This window comes from Bos indicus x Bos taurus, chromosome 25, assembly GCF_003369695.1.
Source record: "Bos indicus x Bos taurus breed Angus x Brahman F1 hybrid chromosome 25, Bos_hybrid_MaternalHap_v2.0, whole genome shotgun sequence".
Taxonomy (NCBI): domain Eukaryota; kingdom Metazoa; phylum Chordata; class Mammalia; order Artiodactyla; family Bovidae; genus Bos; species Bos indicus x Bos taurus.
This window is the reverse complement of record NC_040100.1, coordinates 20,801,117-20,827,856: the sequence shown is the minus strand read 5'-3', so window position 1 is coordinate 20,827,856 and position 26,740 is coordinate 20,801,117. Positions and strand designations below refer to the sequence as shown.

Below are 26,740 nucleotides of genomic sequence, written 5' to 3'. Positions count from 1 at the left end.
TTACTCACTGCACATATGTATGTCTGTGTTTCTACAGCTTGTTAATGCAGTCCGGTGGGATGAACATCTTAAAATTTCATTGTAAGGGTTGTCTATTTCATTTTTAAGGTGTGTTAGAAAAAAACATAACTTGCACACCGATCCCACAAGTTCACACTCTTAGTTTTATTTTAAAATAGGTTAAAATAGGTTTTAAAATAGGTGAAAGTGGCATTCTGAGTGAAAAAACAGCACCAAGTATGAATTAATAATTTTATTGGTAGAATGTAGGCATGCAAAAATATGACAGCTCAAGACTGAAGTTCGGGAGGTGTTACCGTGATTATCTTTTCTCTTTGGAATAATACACTCCAGAGCCTGTACGTCCTTCATGCAAGGCGCATGCTGGGAGCTTTAGCCGTCACATCCAGTCGATGAAGTGGGTACTGTGTTTATCTGCGATTTATGGACAAGGAAGCAGAGATGCAGAGTGCTCAAGTAACTTGCCTGAGGCCTCACGGTTAACTCCAGAGCCCAGGCTTGCAAGCTTCCTTTTCTTCTGACCCTATTTCCAGCTGGGGTCTCCAGGTTTGCCTTGCCTGTCTACCTCCTGGGAAACATACCTTCGAGGCTTCTGTGGCCTGTGAAGGGCCAGGGACGACACAGTCTGAATTTATAGGCTGCCCTGACTTTCTCCTCTGACTGACGCTGCGGTGCGTGCTCTCATGACCTTGGTGTTTCAGCGCAGCTTCCGTATTCCTGCAGCTTTGCCTCAGCTCAGCCGAATTTCAGCCCACCTGTGCACAAAGCCATACAGCCCATTCAGGCTGAGAGAGGCTATTTTAGGTTGTGATTTAGAGATTTAAAGTTCTTTTTTCCCCCTGATCTGTGCTTCCTTCATCCTTAGCTGCATGAGCCTGGAGGCAGGTGATGAGCGGAAGATGCTGAGCTGGGATGGACCTGTCCTTTGGTCCTGGGGAGTAGGTGTTCACAGTGAAGACTCTGGTTTGGGGATGGGGGTGGGGAGCTCCGAGTGACCTGACGGTGGCTGGTGCCACATTTGTGTGGGATGAGGGGTGTCATATAGCTGTAACCCCCTATTGGGTTGGAGGCCCTCTGGGAAGGCTGAGGAGCAGCCAGGTGACACTCAGGTGTCCCCACTCTGCTACCTGCATATTTGGAACCTGACAAATGTGATTGCAGTCCTGTCTCTTCTTCTTTCTTGCTTTGTGACCTCGGAAAAGTTCCTTCTCTAAGCCTCAGTTTGGTCATCTGGAATACCAGGATTATAACTCCTATGTCATTGGTCTTTATGGGGGTTTAATGATATGATATCCAGGTGGTGCTAGTGGTAAAGAACCTGCCTACCGGTGTAGGAGACATAAGAGACACGGGTTCGATCCCTGGGTCAGGAAGATCCCCTGGAGAAAGAAGTGGCAACTGACTCCAGTATTCTTGCTTGGGACAATGGACAGAGGAGCCTGGTAGGCTGCAGTCCATGGGGTCACAAAGAGTCAGACAGGACTTAGCTACTAAACAACAACGACAATAATGATGTGATATGGAACCCTTAGCACAGTGCTTGGAAGAGTGCTGAGTTCATGGTGGCAGTGAGAGTCACAGTAGTCGATAATCATTTTATTCTTGTTATTTGACAATGTCTTGCATGAGGATCAGACGTGGAAGAAAACTTGGAAATCCAAGTGTGCCTAGTATGAAGCATGATAGAGCTCAACGCCATGAAACAGTGGGTAGAGGCATCATGCCAGGATCCTGTGAGAACCTGATTGCTTAGGGATGGGAGAGAGGACCAGGTGGGAGAGATGACTAGAGGTCAAGAGGTGATGCTGCGGGAGGGATACAAAAATTTCAAGCCCATTTCTGAAAGCTCTTGGCACTGAACTGCATGAACTCATCATTCAGGAGTATGAGGTTATGTCCACATGTGGTTGGACCCCAGCCAGTGACACCTAGGAAGAAAGGACCCCAGTCAGTGGACTCCTAGGGAGAGAGGATGGGGAGTCTGGCAAAAGTCACAAACCCAGATTCCTACAGGGGCCAGGTGGGGAAGGGAAGAGAGTGAAGCAGGCAAGGTGTGAGACAATAGAGAATGATGGGAACTGTGGAGAATTAGAAAGCTTATGCTTTATCTAAAGGTGCCATCGCTGCTCCGCCCAGAGGAATATGTGTCCAGTGTTGCCCCAACTTGTGAGTTTTCAAAAGGAACCAGAAATCTGCATTTTTTTCTGACATTTCAGGATTTTTAAAATATTTTTAAGACGCTCCATATGGGCCAAATACCGCCTGTTTGTAAACTTAGTGTGGCCTTTGGCATCCAGATGGTAACCTCTGAACATGAAGAAGGACCCGGGCCAGGAATGGGGTTGGGCTATAGGTACACTGGAGGGGGTCCAGCCCTTGTGGGCTGGGCTGGGGAAGCCAACTGTAGAACAAGGTCGGGGAGGGATGGAGGCAGGGCTGGGCATTGCGTCTTTGACTGGGATCCAGACAGACCTGGGGGGAGAGTTCTGACTTAGAGGCCACGTGGATCCCTGACCTCATCCTGGTCAATAGTCACAGCCTCAGAGGCTGGGAAAGGAATGTACTTCAGCTAAAGGCAGGGCTGCCATTTAACCTGTATCCACCAGCACGACTGGACCAGTTGTGAAAATGATGAAGTATTTACCTGCTGGTTGGTGAATAGCCACTGGGCCGTCGGAACCTCCCCCTCCCACCTGCCACCCATCCACTTCTTTCCCTGGCAGCTCCTCCCCACCCTACCTTGTCATGATCTGGCAACTAAAGGGTTAACTCCCAGCGTAGCTAGGCCCTGCAGTCCATTCTGATCGTCAGTGGGCAGTATGGGCAGTACTTGAGCCAAAGTGATTGTAAATATCTTGACAATTATTCCACCCCCGCCCCTCCTCCCAGTGCAGGTAGCAGATGCCTGCTTAGGTTGGCTTAAGTACAAAGGATAAATTTTAGAGGACACAGGAGAGTCAGATGGAACTGGAGGGCAGAATGCCAGGCCCCTAGGAGACTGCAACCAGGAGCTCCATCCCTGGGGTCATGAAGCCTTTGTTCCTTTCTCCCTGGAGCCTGCTGTCAGTAATCACCACCTCAGCCCTACGGCTCTACATGTCCTGACGGCCCGTCCTCTGACACTTGAACTGAGCATCCACCTCTCCACCGGTCACCTGTGTCTGGTTTTGGGGGAGGGTCATCTCCAGGTGCAGACCTGCCCCTTGGGCCTGGGCAGACATAGACAGGCACCCTGAATGATTCTCCTTGAAGGTCCTAAGGACCCCAGCTGTGGGCGTGTGGCTTTGTTCCAAGCTCTCCCAAGTGGAAGGAGGGAAGGGACCAGAAATCAATCCGGAGATGACCTGTTTTCTGGGTCGTCTGAGAGATCAGAGCGGGTGTCGGGGGTGGGAGTGGGGATGGGTGGAGTTGGTATTTACAAGCCTTAGCCCTCCTGAAAGAGAAGGCAAGGGAATGAGATTGGAGGAGCCTCCATCAGCCTCTAAATAAACCACAGAGAAACAGATTTCCTCTGCATCCTGCCTGAGTGGCCTTTCTTTCTCCCGTCTGGTGTAATTCATCTTGCACAGGACTGTCCAGGTCATGTGCATCGTCTAAGGCCTCTTTGTGCTTCATAGCAGTGACTGCGGCCCACTGCTGCCATCACAGCTCACGGACCTCTCACTATGTGCCACCTACTGTGTGCCATGCAGTGCTGGCAGTGGCTGGGCAGCCCTGGGCAAGTCACTACACCTCTCGGTCCCTCAGTTTCCTCATCTGTAAAATGGGGGCAGTAAGCAGTACAGACTTCATAGAGGTGTTATGAGATTCAATGAGTTAATGTCTGATAACTCCCTGCAAGTGGCTCCTGGCATGAATTAAACACTCAATAAATGTTGACTCTCACTCATTAAGTATTTATCAAGCACCTTCTGTATGCTAAGTACAATATATGCTCTGGGATATCATGGAGAGCAAAATTGCCTCATGTTGCATGCAGCTAAGCATGAGAGAGATGCAGTTAAACACACAGCTACAACGCAGTGGTATAAATACTGTGATGGGAAAGATAGGGGTGAGTGTTAGACAGTCTGTCTGACTCTTTGCTACCCCATGGACTGTAGCCCGCCAGGCTCCTCTGTCCATGGAATTGTCCAGGCAAGAATACTGGAGTGGGGTTGCTGTGCCCTTGTCCAGGGGATCTTCCCAACCCAGGGATCAAACCCGGGTGCCCCCCTGTAGGCAGATTCTTTACCATCTGAGCCACCTGGGAAGCCCAAAGAGGTGAGGGGCATGGCATTTATTTTCTTTTGCTTTCTCTCTGCCATTAAAACATAAGTTCCACCAGAGGAGGTATTGTCTCCTTTGCTCACAGTTGTACCCTCAATGCCTGGGAAGAACCTTGCTCTCAGAATACATTTACTGGGTGAATGAACAAAGGAAAGCAAAAAGGAAGTGCTATTTTAGCCGGACCTGAAGGATGAGGCGTTAATGTAGTTGGGGGTTGCAGAGGAAAGAGAGAATACCCTGCTGTATTCCCACTTTGGAGCCAGGCAGATGTGGGGTGAGTCCCAGCCCTCCAGGGGCCGTTTGGTTGACCTTGGAGAAGGTCCTCTCTAGACTGGGCTCCTTTCATCGTCACTGAAATCAGCATGAGTAACACCTTCCACATGGCTGTCACTGGGCATATGGACAGCTCGCAATCACTGTGTTTTCTTCTTCCTTCCCTTTCTTTGTGCATCTTGGCACCTCCTGCTGCGAAAGAGACTTGCTAAGATGGAGAGGGGTTTTTGTTTTTTGTAAAATTTTTAATTGGAGGATAATTGCTTTACAATGTTGTGTTGGTTTCTGCTGTACTGCAGTGCAAATCAGTCACAACTATATGTATATATCCCCTCCCGCTTGAGGCTCCCTCCCACCCCCCATCTCACACCTCTACGTCATCACAGAGCACCAATCTGGGCTCCCCGTTATATAGCAGCTTCCCACTAATTATGTTTTACTGATAGTGATGCGGGGAGCTCGGCTTCTGTGCATCAGTGCTGGATTGAACCATGGAGACAGGGTTTTGGGTGAAGTAGAAAAGAATAGCTTCATTGCTTTGCCAGGGCAAAGCAGGTTCCTGCCCCTGAAACTGTGTGTCCCCACCCAGGACAGTTTGGTGAGGAGTTTTATAGCGATGGTTTAAGGATGGGGTTGCTGATAGGATTAGGGTCTGCAGGGCATACACTCCTTTAATCTGGTTAGAGGTAATCTTGAACCAGGACCCTGCCTGAAGGCTGTGCTGTGGTTTCTGCTCTTCCCGTTGGCAGTGTCTGGTTAGGAATGCTTGAGGTCTTCTCCCTGAGATTTCCCACTAAGATATAGGCATGGAGGAAAGTGCAATGCCAGCAAAGAGCAACTTTATTCTTAGTGGAGTTTTGCCTCCGATCTCTAAGTAGAGCTCATGAGGCCCTTGGGGACTCCTTTCTATTGAGGCAGGCCTCAGTCAGTCAGTTTAGTCACTCAGTCGTGTCCGACTCTTTGTGACCCCATGAATCGCAGCGCGCCAGGCCTCCCTGTCCATCACCAACTCCCGGAGTTCACTCAAACTCATGTGCATCGAGTTGGTGATGCCATCCAGCCATCTCATCCTCTGTCATCTCGTTCTCCTCCTGCCCCCAATCCCTCCCAGCAACAGAGTCTTTTCCAATGAATCAACTCTGCATGAGGTGGCCAAAGTATTGGAGTTTCAGCTTCAGCATCAGTCCTTCCAATGAACACCCAGGACTGGTCTCCTTTAGGATGGACTGGTTGGATCTCCTTGCAGTCCAAGGGACTTTCAAGAGTCTTCTCCAGCACCACAGTTCAAGCAGTTAAAATATCCTCAAAGCTAATTCTTGGCTCAAAAAGGTTAACATATCAGGGAACCCAGAAGCGAGCACAGGAACCAAGAGGAGAGAGAGAACTTGCCCCAGGACTTGGAGTGGAGTTGGTCCAGGCCAGTCATGCCCACCCTTCTTAGGGTGAGACCATGGGACCAGGAGGATGGAACCACCACTCAAAGGTGCCCGTGGCTTTAGGGCCTATGAAAGCTCCACCCACTGAGGTTGGGCCAGTCAGCGTCCTGGAATTTGATCAACCAGACTGGCTCTCATCTTCCTTAGAGGCCCAGGTGGCACAGTGGTAAAGAATCCGACTGCCAGTGCAGGAGACCCTGGAGATTCGGGTTCGGTCCCTGGATCCGGAAGATTCCCTGGAGTAGGAAATGGCAACTTGCTCCAGTATTCTTGCCTGGAAAATTCCATAGACAGAGGAGCCTGGCGGGATACAGTCTATGGAGTTGCAGAGTTGAGCCAGCCAGGGGAGTGAGAGAAGCCTTGAGCTCCCCCTTCAGGCCAATGCGGGTCAAGAACAGGTGGGTTTGAGGTGTTCATTTCTCACCTTTTAAGGTGGATTCACACGGGGCGGGCAGTGGAAAGCATTTTATGGCACAGAGCACTGGGACTGTTTCCAGGAACCTGATTTTTTTCTTTCTTTTTTTTTAGTCTCGTTGCCCAAGGATGGAAACATGGCTGGCTAAGCCATCAACAGGGAGCCTGTAGTTTTTGTTTTTTGCTTTCAAGCCCTGATGCTGTTACTGGGGTAGCAGCTCAGTCCTCGAGCAGGAGAGGTGGTGGCTGGGGTCCTTCTGAATCCTGGAGCTCTGCAGGTCCCACAGCCAGAGCAGAGCTGACCCTGCCTCTTCACCTGGGCTGTTCAGGGCTATGCAAGGGTCACCCCTTCACCTGCTTGACGTGACCACAGAGGTTTGGAAAATCAGGAAGGAAACACTGTAGCTCATTAAGAAGATGAAGGCCAACAAAAGCCTTCAGGGATGGAGGATATTTTAGGCAGACTTGTTGAAACAGAGTTTTCATGCAGCAAAATTCAATTTTTAAAACATATGTACAGTAACATTCACATGGTTGATAATATAGCTTATTCCAGTCACCCCATAAAAGTTCCCACATTCTGTCAACTTGTTATCAATTCCCTTTCCTCCTCTGATCCTTCTTAACCACCCATCTGTTTTCTGTCCCCATAGTTATGCCTTTTCTTTTCTTTTAGTTTTGCCTTTTCTAGAATGTCATTTAAACAGAATTAAACAGCATGTATTTGACATCGTTATCTTACCCTAATGCTTCTGAGATTCAGAAAGGTTACCTGTATCAGTAGTTCATTCCTTCTTACTGCTGAGAAGTATTCAATTGTGTGGATACACCACACGTCGTTTATCGATTCACATGGTAAATGTTGAGTACTTAGCTTGTTTCCAGACTTTGGATATTATAAATAAGGTGATTGTAAACTTTCAGGTTTTTCTGTGGATTCATGTATTCATCCCCACTCCAGTACTCTTGCCTGGAAAGTCCCATGGACAGAGGAGCCTGGTAGGCTGCAGTCCATGGGGTCACTAAGAGTCAGACACGACTGAGCAACTTCACTTTCACTTTTCACTTTCATGCATTGGAGAAGGAAATGGCAACCCACTCCAGTGTTCTTGCCTGGAGAATCCCAGGGACGGGGGAGCCTGGTGGGCTGCCGTCTATGGGGCCGCACAGAGTCGGACACGACTGAAGCGACTTAGCAGCAGCAGCATGTATTCATTTCACACCTAGGAGTGGGAATACTGTGTCATATATGATAAGGGGATGTTTACCTTTATAAGAAACTGCCATGCCACTTTCCAAAGAGACTCTACCATTTTGCATTCCCCCTGTATTGCAGGAGGGTTCCAATTAGGTTCTCTCCACATCAGCACTTGGTATTGTCAGTATCAGTTTTCTAAAATGTTAGCCACCCTAAAAGGTATAAAGATTATTTTTACATTTTGAAAATAACAGGTTCCTAAGGAGAAATGCTCATTATTTTTATAGCACATAAAATAATTTCTACTTATCGTGTCTGTTTCCTTATTTGTTCATTTTCTGTCTCTATTAGAATGTGTTTTGGAAAGGCACTTGCATCAATAAATATATGTGAATGGATGAATGAATGGATTAGGGAAGAGATAGGTGGCTTACAACAAAGGCTAGAATGTCAGCTCAGCCTTGGGTTGGAACCTGGGGCCCTTGTCTTCTCTTCTGCAATATACTCTTTCATGGAGGAAGCAACTTGCAGGCTGGGTTGGGAAAGAGAAGAAGACTTTTGTTTTTTAAATTAGAGCATCTCTTGAAGGAGACAGACATCATGTGGAGCCAGAGAGTCATGAAGGGCATGGCATGTTTGGGAGTATGAACCAGTCCTGGGTACAGAAAATGTAATGTGTGTTGGAGGCATCGTTGGGATCACATGGGCGATGTAATAATAATAATGCAAAAGCTTTCACTGCTTACTGTGTGCCGGGCGGTTCGAAGCTCTCTCCATAGGTTAATTCATTTATTACTCCCAATGGTCCTGTAAGCTTACAGCACTATCAGTCTCCTCATTGTCCAGACAAGGGAAGTGAAGCACAAAGAAATTAAATATCTTGCTCAAAATTATGCATCTAAGAAGAACCCAGGCGGTTTATGTTCCCAAGTCTGTGCCTTTAACTTCTGCACTGCACTGCCAGGTTAGGAAGGGCACGTTAGTTAGTTAGGGAACAGTGTGAGCCACTGTAACAGATAACCCCCAAATATAGTGACTTGAATAAGACAGAAGGTAGGTTTTCTCTCAGATGTCTGTCTAAAGGGACAAAGTACAGGGCCAGTGGGTCCAAGGTGGTCACTTCCACTTCTCACCATCTTCCGGCCAGTGGGAAGGGAAGAAGGGGCCTAGGAGGCTGTACCTTGCAGGGTGCTAAGTCACTTCAGTTGTGTCTGATTCTTTGCAACCCTATGCACAGTAGCCCACCAGGCTCCTCTGTCATGGGATTCTCTAGGCAGGAATGCTGGAGTGGGTTGCTATGCCCTCCTCCAGGGGATCTTCCTGACCCAGGGGTCGAACCCACATCTCTTACATCTCCTACATTGGCAGGTGGGTTCTTTACCAGTAATGCCACCTGCGAATCCTGGGAGGATGTATGTGCTTAGTCGTTCAGTCGTGTATGACTCTGTGACACCATGTCACAGAGTAGCCTGCCAGGCTTCTCTGTCCATGGGGATTCTCCAGGCAAGAATACTGGAGTGGGTTGCCATTTCCTTCTCCAGAGGATCTTCCCAACCCAGGGATTGAACCCAGGTCTCCCACATTGCAGACAGATTCTTTACCATCTGAGCCACCAGGGAAGCCTGGAAAGATGTACACCTTTCTTTTAAAGGAATGACTGAAACACATACATCCCATTGGTGAGAACTCAATCACATACACACGCCAAGTTGCAAGGGAGACTGGGAAATGTGGTCTATAGTTGGACAGCCATGAGCTCTGCTGCAACTCAAGGGTTCTCTTATTGAAAGGAAGACTGGGTATTGGTGGAAAGCTAGTAGTCCATGCCACAGTCTGCAAAGTATTCACTGGACTTTGAACAGATGGTGGTGGTGGTTTAGCTGCCAAGTCGTGTCTGACTCTTGCGACCCCATGGACTGTAGCCTGCCAGGCTCCTCTGTCTATGGGATTCTCCAGGCAAGAATACTGGAGTGGGTTGCCATTTCCTTCTCCAGGGGATCTTCCTGACCCAGGAATTGAACCTGAGTGTCCTTGCATTGTAGGCAGATTCTTTACCAACTGAGCTACAAGAGAAGACTTTAGATGAAGAGGTCCTAGCAAATGGCCTCTAAGTGGGGAGGTTTCAGGCCTTGGGTTTTAGATAATTCAGAAGTTGCTCGGAAGATAAAGGAGAGAGAAGTAGACAAGGGGACCCTTCTACTTCGTTCGTCTGGAGTTTTGTTTGCTATCTCTGCAGTCCTTGCTGCTGGCAGGAGTCAGTAGGTTGGGTTCTCCGATGGAGTGCTTCCAGGCACAGTGAGTATGTGTGCTGGGTGAGAATGGGAGCCATCAGCTGTCTTAGTCATTCATTCATTCATTCTTCAGTGACTGTTTATCCAGCCTGGTGTTTGGGTACAGCACTCCTGCGATGGTCCCAGCAGGTATGATGGATGCTGGGGGCCAAGTGCAGTTCTCAGCGTGTTCTCCAATGATGCTGAGTGCAGTGTGAAACCTTGGCATGCCACACTGACACCAACCTCTCTTGTTGTTTCTTTGGCCCTCAGGACCCCCGGAGCAAACACAAGTTCAAGATCCACACATACTCCAGCCCCACGTTTTGTGACCACTGTGGGTCATTGCTCTATGGACTTATCCACCAGGGGATGAAATGTGACAGTAAGTACATGTGCCCTCGAGGAGCCTCTGCTGCCCCAGCTGCTTCCTTATGGTTTGGGGCCCAAGTCTGCAGCACATTCTCCCAAGTCCTGGGTGGGCTGGGTACCCCCGGCGTGATGCTGAGTAACAATAACCAACAATAACCATTTATTTAGGGCACAATTCTTCAAGGCTGTCCTTGGGGCCTGGATTGGCCTTGCTCATACCTGGGTGATGGGGTAGCAAGTTGGTGCTGACGTAGGACCCTGAACTTGGGCATGCAGGTTCCAGGGGGCTCCCCATCCTTCCGCCAACCTTCTCTCCCCACAACTCATTTACAGTTTTTTTTTAATCTGCCTGCTGCCTCCTGGAGGTTGGGTGGGATGAGAAGGGATGCCATGCCCCCAGCTCCTGTGGAATCTCCTGAAATGCCCTGTGGGGTGACCCAGCCTCTCCTGACTTCTCAGACTGGAATGAGGGACCCCTAGTGAACATGGGACTCCAGGCATAGCCTGGAGCAGCCGAGGGGCTTAGGGGAAACCAGCCACCCATTGAAAGAAGCACAGGGGCACTCCAGGAGTGTGGACAGGGAGCCAGTATTTATCACGTCACACAGGAGACTTCAGCCAGTCAGATTCAGTTTGCATATTCCATTCGTCTTGCCCTGGGTCTTAAGTTTTTTTCTTGCAGTTAGTTATGGTGGATACTGTGGGGGCTCAGCTCAGGTTCCAAGATGATGCCCCTCCCAGGGCTGGTTCATGACCACAGATTGGCAGATGCAGGGGCAAAGGCTTGGCCCTCTTGTGTCAGTCTGGGACAACACTGAACGGTCCTCTGAGCCCCCGAGTCCCTCCTCTTGTCAGCCTTAGGGCATCCTCATGGGCCCAGAGCCCCTCACTGTAAACCTGCTCACAACTTCCATTCTCAGACTCTTTCCAGGGAACCCAGCCTATCATCAATATTTAAAAATCGGGAGAGGTCAGGATTCCTGCTTACTCCTGAAAAATGGGAAAATCTTGGCAACTTTGGGCGTGCACCCTGCAGGGCTGTGCCCTCAGTGGGAGCTGCTGTGTTCTCTGGTTGGCCAAGACCACCACACCCGCACCTTTCCTCACTATGTTAGACACCCCCGTGTCACTGGGGTTGGTGACTCTGGCTTCAGAGCCTTTGCGGGTGTGCCAGGTACCTCAGCCTTCCGGGAAGGACAGACACCTTCCGCCTCCTCTGTCCATGAGGGCTGGGGTGTCGGGGTTTTGGAGAGGGGGAGTTGGAGAAGCAAGCCCTTCGGGTGAGACCGGAGCAGGGCAGGCTGGTCTCCGCCCGCCTCGGAGGGAAGGAGGGGAACCGGAGGGGTCCAGCCTGGACCAGCCTGAGCCGCGCGCCCTGCCTCTGTCCCCGCAGCCTGCATGATGAACGTCCACAAGCGCTGCGTGATGAACGTCCCCAGCCTCTGCGGCACGGACCACACGGAGCGCCGCGGCCGCATCTACATCCAAGCCCACATCGAGAGGGAGGTCCTCATTGTTGTCGGTAGGTGGCGCTGGGGCTCCCTCGCCGGCTCCGCTCGACCTGGACCCGGCTGGAGCGCTGAGTCAGGGGAGCGAGGGATGGGCGGCGCGGGGGCGCGGCGGGAGCTGCGGTGATGCTACCTTCCTCCTCGGCCCCTGGCCCCATCCCACTCCAGCCTCTCCCCGCCGTAGGCATCCTTAGAAACTGCACCCTGCAGGGCGAGGCTCTCAGCACCTTCTGTGCGCTGGAGCTCAGAGCTGGAGCCGCCCCGGGAGTACGTTGGTTTTCTCCAAGACCTCAGAGGTGTTGTCACGAGCCAGTAGAGCAGACAAGATGCTGAACACCTTAATTTTATGGCAGGCTCTGGCCGGTGGACTAAACCTACTCTGAAGCCAGACACTGTACTTTGAAATGGTTTTCATCCTAATAACGGTGGAAAATAATTCAAATTTAGATTATTTCTGTTGCCTTCTTAATTTTCATTTATTGCTACCCTGCAGATCTATTATTTCCAGATTTTTGTATAACAATGATGGGCAATGCAATTGGTTTATCCCTTCCATGGGGAAAAATAAAGGTTTCCAACTTCGTTGTTGTTCCCCACCCCCTTTCGCTCTGGATCTTTGGAGCCTGCAGTTCTGTTCCCTTTATTACCATAGCAGAGAACGGATGCTTGGTTCTTCCCCGAACTTTTCCAGTGGGAAAACAGAGTCTTGATGATAAACACCCAGTTTGGGAGAGTGTTACATCTTAGGGACGAGAAGAGATGCGGTGTTTATCCCTGGGGCTTTCTGCGTATTTGCAGTGTTTCTTTCTTAAACCTGAGGGTTACTGCTCTGGTCCTGTTTTGTTATTCTCCATACTTTTTGCAATTCTGAAATGCTTCATACTACAATATAAGAAAGAGGGATAATAGAGCCTGCTGAAGAGGTGCAGCATGGTGTCTGGCCCTCCTAATGGAGCATTTAGGAAATATGTGGCTCAGACACATACAGCTCAAACGGAATGAAAGTGCAGCTGGCTGGTTGGGTAACTTAGCCATGTGTGTTAGGTGGGTGTGCTAAGTTGCTTCAGTTGTGTCCAACTCTTTGCAACCCCATGGACTGTTGCCAGCCAGGCTCCTCTGTCCATGGGATTTCCCAGGCAAGCATACTGGAGTGGGTTGCATGCCCTTCACCAGGGGATCTTCCCAACCCAGGGATGGAACCCGCGTCTCCTGGGCCTGCTGTATTGAAGGCAGATTCTTTGCCTCTGAGCTACTGGAGAAGCCCAACCTAGCCATAAAGCTGTGATAAATTCAATACTGAACTGGGCCAGAATGGGACTGAAACTTTGAAGGAATTCTCTCCCCAAGGTTTATGTCAAACTTCTTAGACTTCATCACTAATTAACTTATACAAAGTTTTATGACTTAGTATCTTAGAAGACAAATCATAGAAAGGATTTTTTAAAAATTTATCTCAGGCTCCAGAATGGTTCAGCTGCTCTGAAGAACTGTGCCTATACCACGTAAAAGTTGAAAAATATCCCTGTAAAATATAAACTGTTTTAAAGTGAGGTTCCTGACACCCAGTGGGCTCTTAAGGAATGTATGTTTCACTTGATTTGCTTTTTCCTCTGAGAGGAAGATGAGCAGCTGACTTTGTCCCAGTGGAATACCTGAGGGTCCCCAAGGAGTAGAATGTCTCTTAAAAATAGGCTTCCCTGGTGGCTCAGATGGTAAAGAATCTGCCTGCAGTGCAGGAGACAGGTGTTTGATCCCTGGACCAGGAGAATTCCATGGACAAAGGAGCCTGACAGGCTACAGTCCATGGGGTTGCAGAGTCGGACACAACTGAGTAAGTGTCACTCACTCTAGGAGTAGAAGCCTCAAGAAGAGCTGAATTCATCCACTGTCTATAAACTTCCTGGGTGGATGGGGCAAAAATGAGGCTCTGCTCCCCTCTACTGTTATTTTCTAGGAACTACACTGACTCATATGTTACTATGGACAGCCCCGTCTTTAACCAACCCATTGAACGCACATTGCTTAAAACCAAAGGACAGCATAATGCCCTCAAGGTCCATCCATTGTTTCCACCATAACAAGATAAATAATTCTGTGGCATTATAGAGGCCTTAGCTAATGCAGGGATGTAATCGTATTGCATTATGCAAATGTATCAGATCAACATATTGCATACTGTTAACTTAAACACTGTGCTGTGCTCAGTTGTGTCCGACTCTTTGCGACCTCATGAACTGTAGCCCACCAGGCTCCTCTGTCCATGGAATTCTCTAGGCAAGAGTACTGGAGTGGGTAGCCATTTCCTTCTCCAGGATATCTTCCCAACCCAGGGGTTGAACCCAGGTCTCCCGCTTTGCAGGTGGATTCTTTACCATCTGAGCCACCACGGAAGCTCCTAATCTAGTATGACCTCATCTTAACTTGATTGCATTTGCAGAGACCTTGTCTCCAAACAGGGTCACATTCAGATTAGTCTTGAGCATATCTTTTAGGGGGATGCAATTCAATCTATAATGAGGGGAAGGAAGGGAAGTAGGGGCTCCCTTAAAGTTAGGGACTGAATATCTGCATACTCAGGGTTCTGCTAGCACTAACTGAGTAGCTATCGGTGTATTAATAGTGGTTTTTTATTTTCCAAGTGCTTTGATAGGGGGTCATGCAATGGAGGTAGTGGTGTTGCCAGCATACAGACAAGGGAGCTAAGACTCGGTGAGGCTGGACGACTTGCCTGATGTCACGTGCAGAGCAGGGATGAGCACCCAGCCTCCGGCCTGCAGGTCACCGTGCTCTGCTATCACTAGCTCACCACGCCAGGCACGGTCCGAACCTGGCCTGAGTCAGTTGATTGATTGATGGTAGAAGAACCTGATGCTTTGACTGCGCTTCTCTAAATATAGACCTGAGTTGGAGATTTTGCTTCAAGTGATTTATTAGAGCTGTTCATGAAATGAGGCGTGAGGATGGAGCAGGGACATGCTGAATGGGAGTGTGATTTCCGCTCAAGACCAGCTTTGGGCAGACTCCATGGGGTTCTGGAACACGTGTGACAGTGCAGGGTGAGCTTCTCCTAGAGGCTGGAGGGCTGTTCTGACAGGTCCATTCTGTGGACTGAGTTGAGTCCCCCTAAAATCCACATGTGGAAGCCCCAGCCCTGTGAAATGCTGTTTGAAGTTGGAGTCTTTGGGACAATTAGGGTTAGATGAAGGTGGGCTTTTGTGAGGGGCTTGGTGGCTTTATGGCCACAGGAGGACACAATAAGGAGGTGGCCACCTGCAAGCCAGGAAGGGGGCTGTCACCAGGACCTGCACCTTGATGTCGGACTTATTGCCTCCAGAGCTGTGAGAAATAAGCATCTGCCATTTAAGCCACCCAGTCGATGGTATTTTATTACAGGCTGGGCTGACTGAGACCTCGCTCCCGGCTACTGAGATTGAAAGCAGGAGGGAGGTGTTACCTCCCAGGCTCCGTGGCTTCTGTGTGGCTGAGGGCAGCTCTCTGAACACGGGGCAGCTATGAGCCACACTCAACTGCAGCTGGGAGCTGGGTGTGGTGGCTAGCCTGGAGGGGGCCTGGGAGGGGCCCGGGTCACCTGGGTATCCCTCTGATCTCCCCAGCATCCTTCTGGTGTCATTGTTGGGACTCCAGGCCCTGCTCCTTGATCTCAGCCAGACAGAGCAGAGGGAGTGAGAGGCCAGATGCGGCCTGTGGTGTTGAGTTGCCCCACTTCATCTGCACTATAGAGGCATGCCCAGTGGTGTGACTCGCCACTCACCAGTCTTCTGCTCTGAGCGTCACATGCTCTTTGAAATCCCACCGTCTCCAGAGATACAAGGCTACACGTGCTTCTGAAAGATCTGAGGGTTCCCTCATCTCCTTTGGCTCCTGAAATCCAGGCTTCGTATCTGCCATCAAGGATCTTGCAGGGGAAAGCTCGGGATGGAAATCTGATCAGTCCTGTTTCTTTGAAAAGCTCATCAATGGTGTCTCATTGCCCTCGTGTGTGTGTTAGTCGCTAAGTCGTGTCCAGCTCTTTGCGACCCCATGGACTGTGAGGCCCACCGGACTCCTCTGTCCATGGAGTTCTCCAAGCAAGAATACTGGAGTGGGAGGCAGTACAATCAGAAGCCACCATCAGAGTTGTAAAATGCTCCTGGAGGTTATGAAGCCCATGTCCTTATATATAAAACACCTCCCCCATTCAATTGAGTATCTCCTTATTAACACACCAACTGATGTCCCATTTTTATATTTCTGTCTATATTGCAGCCATCTGCAAGTCCTTAACCATATTCATAGTTTTATCTCCCAGAAATTGGGACTGTTCTCACAAAAAGCCGAAGGAGCAGTTTTTTGGATGTTTCTCTTTGGAACACCCATTCAGTGTTCTTACCACTGTGCTGTTCTGTACACAACCTCATTAGCCTAAACCATCTCCTGGAATGACTTAGGAACTCCCAATATTTTGTGTTTAAATCCTTCCCAAAATCTGACATCCCCACATCCAAAGAAGAAGAGCAGGGGTCCAGTGGTTGGGTCCAAGCTTCCACTGCAAGGGGGATAGGTTCGATCCCCAGTCTGGGAACTTAAGATACCACTTGCTGTGTGTAATGCGGCCAAAAAAGTATTTTTAAAAATTGAAAAAAAAAGAAGAGCATTAGAGAGATGTAAATTCTTGACAGGCTATTATGAAAGGGTGAGGTTCGCATCCATCTATAGACTAGATTCCAAGAGAGATTTTAAAAGCATTGTTAAGAGAAAGGAAACTGATGTTGAAAGCTCACAGAAGCCCCTCTTGTTATGTAAAGAACTGCCTACCTTCTATGTGAAACTGTTAGTGTTAGCTGCTCAGTCCTGTCTGAGTCTTTGCAACCCCATGGACTGGAGCCCGCCAGGCTCCTCTGTCTATAGTATTTCCCAAGCAAGAATACTGGAGTGGGTTGCCATGCCCTCCTCTAGGGGATCTTCCCAGCCCAGGGATTGAACCCACGTCTCCCACGTTGCAGGCGGATTCTTTACCGTCTGAGCCACCAGGGAAGCTTCTGTGGTTGTATCGACTAGCACACTTGTTCTCTAGTTTAGACTGGGTTTGGCTGATGGTCAGTGGTGTAAAACCAATATGGCAGAACAAGACTAGACGAGCAGAGGGCAGTCCTGGGTATGCTGTACCTGAGGGGTGAGATGGGAGGTAGGGGTAGTTGGGAGTGATTGGGTATCTACAGTGTGAGAAAGGTGGCATGTTACAGGTAGGAGGGTGGGATGAGCTCAGTAAGCACAGACGTTCATTCAGGAAGGGCTTGGCTCCCAGATTGTATCCATTGACAAATAAGATCTCATCTCTGCCCGCGGGAGCTCACAGCTTAGTGGGAGAGACAGATACAGATAATTATATTACAGTGTGGCAAATAATGTGATTGTGCCCTGAGAGCACCCAGAGGGGCACCTGAAGCTTCTTGAAGGAAGCCATGGCTGAGTTGACTCTATAAGATATATAAGGGTTATCTGGGTAGAGCAGCTTTGTGTCCAGGAAAAGAAGAAAAATGACATCAGCTCTGTTTATTGAGTTCTTATTTCATGCCGGGAGCTCTACAGAGGTCAACTCATTAATCTTCAGAGCAGTCCTCTGTCGTAGGTATTATTATTGTCCCCATTTTACCAGTGAGAAAACTGACGCACGGAGTGGGTTAAGTAACTTTTACTGGAATCACACAGTAAGTGGTGTGATCTGAGCCCAGGCAGCCCGGCTCCATGGCCCTTGGTCCCACTGGGATGCTGAGTTCCAGGCAGAGGGATATGGTGCACAGAAGTCTGGAGGCTGGAAATGGCAGAGGGTCGGGGAGGCTGTTAGCGGTTCGGTGTGGCTTCCCTTCACTACGTTCTGGTTATAAGCTTCTCTAGAATCTGCTCACTCACTCCCAATCATTCACTTACTCATTAACGGTGTGTATGGAGAGGGACTGACTTCCCTGGTGGGCCAGTGGTTAAGACTTCACCTTCTAATGCAGAATCAGGGCACCGGTTCTGAAGGTCCCACAGGCCCCTTGGCCAAAAAACCAGAACATAAAACAGAAACAATATTATAACAAATTCAATAACGGCCCACAAAAAAACCACAAAAAATCCTTTGAAAATATGTCTTGAGTTTCCACGGCTTGTCAGGCATGTTCTGGACTCTTGGGACCCAACATGGGGAAAAACAAACCTCTTTTCCTGGACAAACATCACAACCTGGGGTCTTGCCAGTTGCAAGAGACTCTTGGAACTTTTTCTCATCTTTCTTCCTTTTGTTTGCTATGGAGAATGTCCTTCTTGTCAGGTTACATTCCTTGCCCTTTAAGTTTTTTTCAGATACTCTCTGTCCATTTATTTTTTGAAACCTTTGAGCTTTGGGAGTTTGGAAAACACAGCCAGAAAAACCTGAAGGCTATTTCTGCCATTTGCCCTGTCACATCCTTCCCCGAGTTGGTTCTCTATTTAAGGGGAAAGGGAAGGAGGGAGGAAAAAGGAAATGTAAAGAAGAAAAATTCAGGTGGACTAATATCTCAAAATGACTAATATCTCAAAATACCACCCAGCAATTACAAGGAGATAAAATGACAACAAGCTAGGCTGCTAGGGCCCACTAGGGGGCAGTCTTTACTTTCAAAGCCATTCCTTCCCAAAGGCTGTCTTTTTGGAGATGTCCCGATTTGCAGAACAACACCATCTTTGTCCATAACGGATGGTGTCACAGCAACAGTTACCCACCTTCCCCCGCCCCGCCACTAAACAGCTGTGTCACTGGGGCTCAGAAAAAGAAAGTAATATCTCAAGGTCACACATCCTAGCGTGGGGATAGGACCCAGTTCTTGTGGGTTTCCTACTCCTTTATACATTATGGGTTAGTATTTTTCTCCAACATTTTGTTACGAAAAGTGTCCGACACACAGCAAAATTTAAAGAATTTTACAGCAGTCATTTATCAGTCACCTAGATCCTGCCATTAACACTGCTTAGTCATGTATCCATCCATGTCACTCCCCATCCATCACTTTGTCTTATTTTTGACACATTTCAAAGGGAATTGAAGACATCAATTCAGTTCCCCCTAAACCTTTCAGCCTGCACGTCATCCACAAGAATTCAAAACAAATTTGTAATTTCTTTAAATTTGTGAGGTAAAATTTACATACAGTGAAATGTCGTTATCTTAGGCATTCCTGTGGCTGAGTTTTGACATGTGTATAGCCCTAACCCCTATAGAAAAGCTATGACAGCATGTTGAAAAACAGAGGCATTACTTTACCAGCAAAGTTCCGTTTAGTCAAAGCTATGGTTTTTTTCATTACTCATTTGTGGATGTGAGAGTTGGTCTATAAAGAAAGCTGAGTGCCGAGGAATTGATGCTTTTGAACTGTGGTGTTGGAGAAGACTCTTGAGAGTCCCTTGTGCTGTAAGATCCAACCAGTCAATCCTAAAGGAAATCAGTCCTGAATATTCATTGGAAGGACTGATGCTGAAGCTGAAACTCCAATACTTTGGCCACCTGATGCGAAGAACCGACTCATTGAAAAAGACCCTGATTCTGGGAAAGATTGAAAGCGGGAGGAGAAGGGGACGACAGAGGATGAACTGATTGGAAGGCATCACTGACTCAATGGACATGAGTTTGAGCAAGCTCCGGGAGTTGGTGATGGACAGGGAAGCCTGGCGTGCTGCAGTCCATGAGGTTGCAAAGAGCTGGACACGACTGAGGGACTGAACTGAACTGAACCCCTATCATGTTAATCCTCTTTTTTTTTAATGTCACAGCTGCCATTAAAGATCTGCTTAAAGCTGTGAATACCATTCTCAGAGAAATCCCTTTGTGTACAAACGTGCCTGGCCCCCTACCCCCGCACACCCCTCCACGTTTCAGTAATTAGGGCTTCAGATCTTTTAGATTACATCACACTTAACAGTTGTTAATTTTTTTGGGGGGGGATCAATAATACAGGAAAATAGGTTTGTTCAAAACATTTCACTGTGTACTCATTAGAGAGCAAATTCCCTTAAAACAAATCTATCAAGACACCCACATTATTTTGCTTTTCTTCAGTGTTTTTGTGATGAAGTTGCGTTAAATCCTATCTCTATCTGTGGAACCATCTTTCTAAATGAGTTTACAGATAGTTGTCTGCTCACCCCTGAGGCCAGGGTTCCCTGCCCACCCATCATGGGAAGCCTTTTGACTTTTGAGGTGGGAATTGGCGTCTGGACACTGAAGGAGATGGAGTTGGCTTGAAGAGATGGAGGGAGCTGAAGTGTTCCTTCTCTTGTTCCCTGAATGTTTAAGCCTCGTGAGAAAGGTCAAGCCCAGACCACTGTCTGAGGCCCCCAAACCTGGGCACATACTGGGCATGCAGTCATTGTTCCTAAATGCCTGCTGAATGGCATGGCTCGGGGTGCTGCCAGGACCTTCAGGGCTGTGACTCTACTGCCTTTGAGGGACGTGGTCCTACAATATCTATTAAGATATGTATATATATGCACACTCTGACTCTCAAATTTCCCTTTTGGGAATCTAGCCTATCGAAATAAAACACTAGCATGTAAGGAAATAATGCCCAGAATAAGCATGTTTATTGATGTTTTCTTTGCAGCAGCAAAGAATTGGAATCCGCCTAATTAGGCTTATATCCATTTTATAGGATATTATGCAGTTGTTGAAAACAGTGAATCAAAATTGATGTGTGGGGCTTCTATGAAGCAGGTCATTTTGGTTTTTAATATGGGAGCTTGCTACACAAATATACGTATTTCACTTTGTGAAATACTTCACTTTGTGAAAATTCATCAAATTGTGCCATTATGAGTTGTATGATTTGAAGTATGTATATTATACTTCATAGTATACTTTTATTAACTGAGAAGTTTAAATAGTAAAATTAAAAAAAATAAAATGATAAAATTAAAAAAATAAAATAATAATACAATTCTAAAGAATCAAAGTCAATATAAAACACCAATGGATTAGAGCTATAGCTATTGACCTGGAACAGGCAGCCCACTGCCTGTTTTTGTAAATAAAGTTTTATTGGGATAAAGCCACACTCATCATTTGCATATTGACTCTGGCTGCTTCCATAGCACAGTGGTCAGTTCATTGAGTGGTTGTGACAGAGCCTGTATTGCCTGCAAAGCCGAAAGTTTTTTTTTTTTTTTTTTTTTTCTGGTGCTTTCCGAAAACATTTGCCAATCCCTGATCTGGAGGCACATTTTTGATGTATTATTAAGTGAGAGGGTTAGGTTGCATAAAAATATTTTTTGTATGATCTCATTTCCAAGAAATAACCGCCAGGCACTTCCCATGTGTGAAGTTATGTTTGGATGTTTTTATAAGGGTGGGAAGAAAGGTATGGAAGGGTACAAAGCAGGCTGTAAATGCTATAGGATTGCAGAAGGATTGGGAAGGTGGGGATGGAGAGAGGCTGGGGCTGGGAGAGGCTGGCTATCTTCTCTTAATATGTCTTGCTTGCGTGCGTGTCTGACTCTTTGAGACTCTCTGGATGGTAGCCCACCAAGCTCCTCTGTCTCTGGGATTTCCTAGGCAAGAATATTGGAGTGGGTTGCCATTTCCTTCTCCAGGGGAAATTCCCAACCCAAGGATCAAACTCATGTCTGGATTCTTTACTACTGAGCCACCTGGGAAGCCCCTAAAGTTTTCAAAAAAGAAGAAACGAAACCAGAGAAATCTCTAAATAGAAAAAGCTAATTTAATAATGCCTCCACCAACGATTGGAGTGAAAACTGAGTGGCTGATGCCAGTGATGGGTGATTGTGGCTTTGAGGACGACTGGGGCAATTTTCAACTGGGGCGGTCCTCAGCCAGGGCAGAGCGTGTGTTCTAGTTCTCATCCTCACCTGTGGGAATCTTGGGTAGCACCCACCCTGTGAGCTGGCCTGTTCTGTGACCCTCATGGCATTTCCATTTGTCACTGTCTTGCATCCCTCGTCACTACAACACGTCCTCTTCTCTTCTTCCTCCCTTTTCCCTCTTCTCCTCTTCTGCCTTCTCCAGGAGGCAGCCCACGCTGACTTGACCCTCAGTCCCTCAACCCCACCTGCAGGTCTCTGACTTCTTTAACTTAAAAAACTCCAAATACTCCGGTGCCTTCTAACTCTGTTTCCCATGCTGTCACCTCCCCAAGCTTCCAAGTTCGGGGGGTGTTGCGCTTCAGAAATTGTAGAACCCGGTTGCACCAAGTGTGGTCTGTGGACCAGCGGCATCAAGTATCACCTGGGAGGGGGCTGGAAAGGCAGAACCCCGGGTTCCTTCCGGATCTGCTGAGTCAGAATCTGCATTTCAGCAAAATCCCCATGTGATTCGTGTACACTTTGTTTAATTGGAGGCTAATCACTTTAGGACACTGTGTTGGTTTCTGCCGCACATCAGCATGAATCGGCCACAGGTGTACACATGCCCCCTCCCTCTTGAACCTCTCTCCCACCTCCCACCCCATCCCACCCCTCTAGGTTGTCACAGAGCACCAGGCTGAACTCCCTGTGCTGTGCAGCAACTTCCCATTAGCTAGCTATTTTACATATGGTGAGGTATGTATTTCATCTTTCTACTCTCTCAGCGTGTCCCCTCACCTTCCCCTGCTGTTGTCCGTAAGTCTGTTTTCTATGTCTGAGTCTCTATTCCTGCCCTGCAAATAGGTTCATCAGTACCGTTGTTTCTAGAGTCCATATATATGCATTAATATATGATATATTTTCTCTTTTTGACTTACTTCACTCTGTATAACAGGCTCGAAGTTCATCCATCTCACTAGAACTGATTCAAAGCCATTCTTTTTTATGGTTGAGTAATATTCCACTGTATATATGTACCACAACTTCTTTATCCATTCATCTGTTGATAACTATCTAGGTTGCTTCCATGTCCCGGCTGTAAATAGTGCTGCAGTGAACACTGGGGTACATGTGTCTTTTTCAGTTATGGTTTTTTTTTTTTCAGTTAGGGTATGTGTTCAGTAGTGAGATTGCTAGGTTGTATGGTAGTTTTATTCCTAGTTTTTATTTTTATTATTTTTTTAATTTAATTTTATTTTTAAACTTCACATAATTGTATTAGTTTTGCCAAATATCAAAATGAATCCACCACAGGCACACATGTGCTCCCCATCCTGAACCCTCCTCCCTCCCCCCTCCCCACACCATCCCCCTGGGTCGTCCCAGTGCACCAGCCCACTGTTCTCCATAGTGGCTGTATCAATTTATATTCCCACCAACAGTGCAAAAGGGTTCCCTTTTCTCCACATCCTCTCCAGCATTTATTGTTTGTAGATTTTTTTTATGATGGCTATTCTGACCAATGTGAGGTGATACCTTGTAGTTTTGAGTTGCATTTCTCTAATAATAGGTGATGTTGAGCATATTTTTCATGTGTTAATTATCCATCTGGATGTCTTCTTGGAGAAATGTCTGTTTAGGTCTTCTGCCATTTTTTGATTGGGTTGTTTGTTTCTCTGACGTTGAGCTGCATGCACGCATGCATGCTTAGACACTTCAGTCGTGTCTGACTCTTTGTGACCCCATGAACTGTAGCCCACCAGGCTCCTCGGTCCATGGAATTTCCCAGGCAAGAATACTGGAGTGGGTTGCCATTTGAGACGCATTAATCTCCAAAATATACAAGCAGCTCAACCTCAGATTCCTGTGCCCTTTAAAATTCCATGCACTTTTCCTGCAGACAAGCTCAATGATGCATCTCGTCCACTAGGTGGCAGGCTTTACCGCTCTCTGCTTCTGCCGGGGCGGCCACAAGTGGAAAGTCTGGGTGGAGAGTGCCCCGCAGCCCACTGTGGCCATGACATTTCACCTGTCAGCATCTCTGGGCCCAGAATCCCGTTTCATCGATGGTCTGAACCTACCTGTGTGCCCTGGGATATCCCCCTGCAGCACAGAGCGCCCGGCTCTTGTAACGTGACCCAGAGCCCCTCTCTGCTTTGCCTCTGTCTCCTGTTGCAAGGGGAGAAGGCGCACCTTCCTTTTCCAGTCGCAGCCCCACCTGCTCTTCTCATTGACTTGCTGCAAGTCTGTACAATGTAGCCCAGCATGCACGCCAACAGAGTCTAGGATCACAGAGCCTGAGCAGGGGGCTTTGGAGTCGGGCCTGGTTTGATCCAACGTCTCTTGTGTGCTGGGCACCGCTTGCCATCACGAACAAGGCAGCGGCTGCTGTTGTGTCCTGTGTTATTTCTGATGAGGGAGGTGACCACTGAGCAAGCAGAGTCCCTTCCCCATAGTGATAAAGGCTGTGTGTGCATGCGTGCTGAGTCGCTTCAGTCATGTCCTACTCTTTGCAACCCTGTGGATTGTAGCCTGCCAGGCTCCTCTGTCCATAGGCTTCTCCATGCAGGAATACTGGAGTGGGTTGCCATTTCCTGCTCCAGGGTGTGCAGGAGATGAAATAAGGCAGAAGGCAGTGTTCTCATGTAATCCTATCCAAAGCCCCATGAGATGGTTACTAACACCATCTCCGTTTTCCAGGTGGGGAAATGGAGGCACAGAGAGGGAGGTTCATAACTCCCTCAAGTCCCACGGCTCCGAGGGGGTAGAGCTGGGGTGTGAACCCAGTGTCAGTTCCTGAGTGTGGCTTTTTTTTTGGCTGCTCTGTGAGGCACACAGGGTCTTAGTTCCCTGGCCTGGGATTGAACCTGTACCCACCACAGTGAAAGCGTGGAGTCTTCACCAGCGGACGACCAGGGAAGCCCCCCCAGAGTGTGAGGCTCTTGATCACCCTCTGTCCCCTCTCTGTCCCCTCCTTGGGGGTAGGGGAAGTAGTGGTGGCTGCTGCTAGCAGCAGCTCTTCTCTGGAACACTTCCTGTGTGCCGGCCTTGCCCAGACTCCACGAGCGCAACCTCTGCTGTTAGGGCGGCTCTCCCCAGGCTGCCAAGGAGGAAATGGGTGCCGGGCTCAGCTGCCTTCTGCTGATGCAGACTTTGCTTCCTAGCACTCCGTTTTTCTAGTATCTTCCACTTGCCCACTTTTCTCCTTTGAGCGTATGCGAGCCAGTGTTTGCTGGGCTGTGAGGCTAATGTTAATGATACTTCTTTAGGCCGGCCTGCCTGTTTCCAGAAAGGCCAGCATCATTGGCCAAGACCTGCCCAAGAGGCTGGCTGGATCCCTCGGTTGTGAGCGGTGGACCAGTGGGGGAGGCCTTCTCTCTCAGCCTCACTGTGGAAGGGTCAGGGGCTCTCCCTTCCTGCTTGGAAGGCAAGGAATACCTGGGTGGCTCAGGAGGATGAGGTGAGGCTGGTGGAAGGACCCAGCCTGAGAACCACGTGGCTGTGGGAACTCCATAGGCCATGTGTGCGAGCATTTAGACCAGCGCCTGGGAGGTAGTCGGGATGCCGTATGTAATTGCTGTTACTCTGCTCAGCATGGTTTACCCAGCCCTGTACGAATTCCTGGACTGATTTTTGCTGGATTTGCCAAGTTTGGAGTTTCCTGTTTGGTGACCTTTTTATTTCCTCCCAGAGTGGCATGTTTTTAGGATGTGGTTTCTTAGGTGAGAAGTTCAGCTTCTTGGAGACCCAGTCTGTAATGGGCAGGCAGAGAGAGGGGTCAGTGTGTGAGTCACTCAATCGTGTCTGACTCTTTGCGATCCCATGGACTGTATCCCGCCAGGCTTCTCTGTCCATGGGATTCTCCAGATAAGACTACTGGAGTGGGATGCCATTCCTTTCTCCAGGGGATCTTTCTGACCCAGGGGTTGAACCCGAGTCTCCTGAATTACAGGCAGATTCTTTCCATCTGAGCCACCAGGGAAGCCGTAATAGGTATCAGCTCTACCTCTCTTGTTACCCTCCTGGGTACTGTATGTCCTGGAAGATTTACATTTAATCTGACTCTTTGATGAGGAAGGGAGGCATTTGGCTGTACCTGAAATGATCTGAGAGAGGGTACCTGCCCAGCTGAGGAGTTCAGGGAACCTGGGTCCTAAGCCTGCCACTTTAAGACACATTCCAGTTATATATGCAGCCAACATGTAGTAAACACTTCCTGTATGCCAGGCACTTTAAGGGAAGCATCACATGTAATACTCACCTTGAACCCTGGAGGTTTTACCCGCTTTGTTCAGGTGAAGAAGGCACAGCTTGGAGACGTTAAGTAATTCGTTTAAAGTCGCACAGTTGTGAAGTGGCAGATCCCTGGTTCAAAGCTGGGCTGTCTGGTTCCAGAGCCTGTGCTCCTAAGCTCTACCTTGTCCTGCCATCCTGGGTGCTTGAGCTGGTGGAATTGAGGGCACCCAGAAGGTGAGAGGGAGGGGGTAAAGCTCACAGCAGTTACCTTGAGAAAGTGATTTCACTTTAAAATAAAAAGGTGTTCAGGTTACAAAGGGAAACATCAAGATACAAAGTGGTTTCAGCTTCCGGGAGAAGCAGATCTTCACGGGAAAACCCACTGCCCAGCTGGTATCAGGGATGCTGGGCCTTGCAAGGCTCCTGCATTGTTCAGGGAACCAGAGCTACCATGCGGACCCTGGAACAAGGGATTCATTGGAGGATTTGACCTTGCACAAGCTTGGAGAAGCTGGGGATATGAAGGGTGTGTTGGGGTCAGAGGAAGACCAGTGAGTGGTCCAGGCAGATGGGGTGCAGTTGGTAGGTAATTCAGTCAGGCTGCCAAGAAGTGAAAGTGAAAGTTGCTCAGTCGTGTCTGACTCTTTGCAACCCCATGGACTACATAGTCCATGGAATTCTCCAGGCCAGAATACTGGAGTGGGTAGCTTTTCCCTTCTCCAGGGGATCTTCCCAACCCAGGGATTGAACCCAGGTCTCCCACATTGTAGGCAGATTCTTTACCAGCTGAGCCACCAGGGAAGCCCAGGAATGCTGGAGTGGGTAGCCTGTCCCTTCTCCAGCTGATCTTCCTGACCCAGCAATCGAACTGGAGTTTCCTGTATTGCAGGAGGGAGGATTCTTTATCAGCTGAGCTACCAGGGAAGCCCA

At 48.4% G+C, this 26,740-nt stretch overlaps 1 protein-coding gene across 2 annotated transcripts in view; it reads left to right on the top strand.

Annotated features, from left to right (window-relative positions):
• Positions 1-26,740, top strand: part of PRKCB (protein kinase C beta) — a 375,677-nt gene that overhangs the window by 188,373 nt on the left and 160,564 nt on the right. For both annotated transcript variants that reach the window (XM_027526433.1, XM_027526434.1), the window contains exons 4-5: positions 10,155-10,266; positions 11,647-11,775. In XM_027526433.1, coding sequence (XP_027382234.1) covers positions 10,155-10,266; positions 11,647-11,775 — 241 coding nt within the window. The remainder of the gene's footprint in view (positions 1-10,154; positions 10,267-11,646; positions 11,776-26,740) is intronic.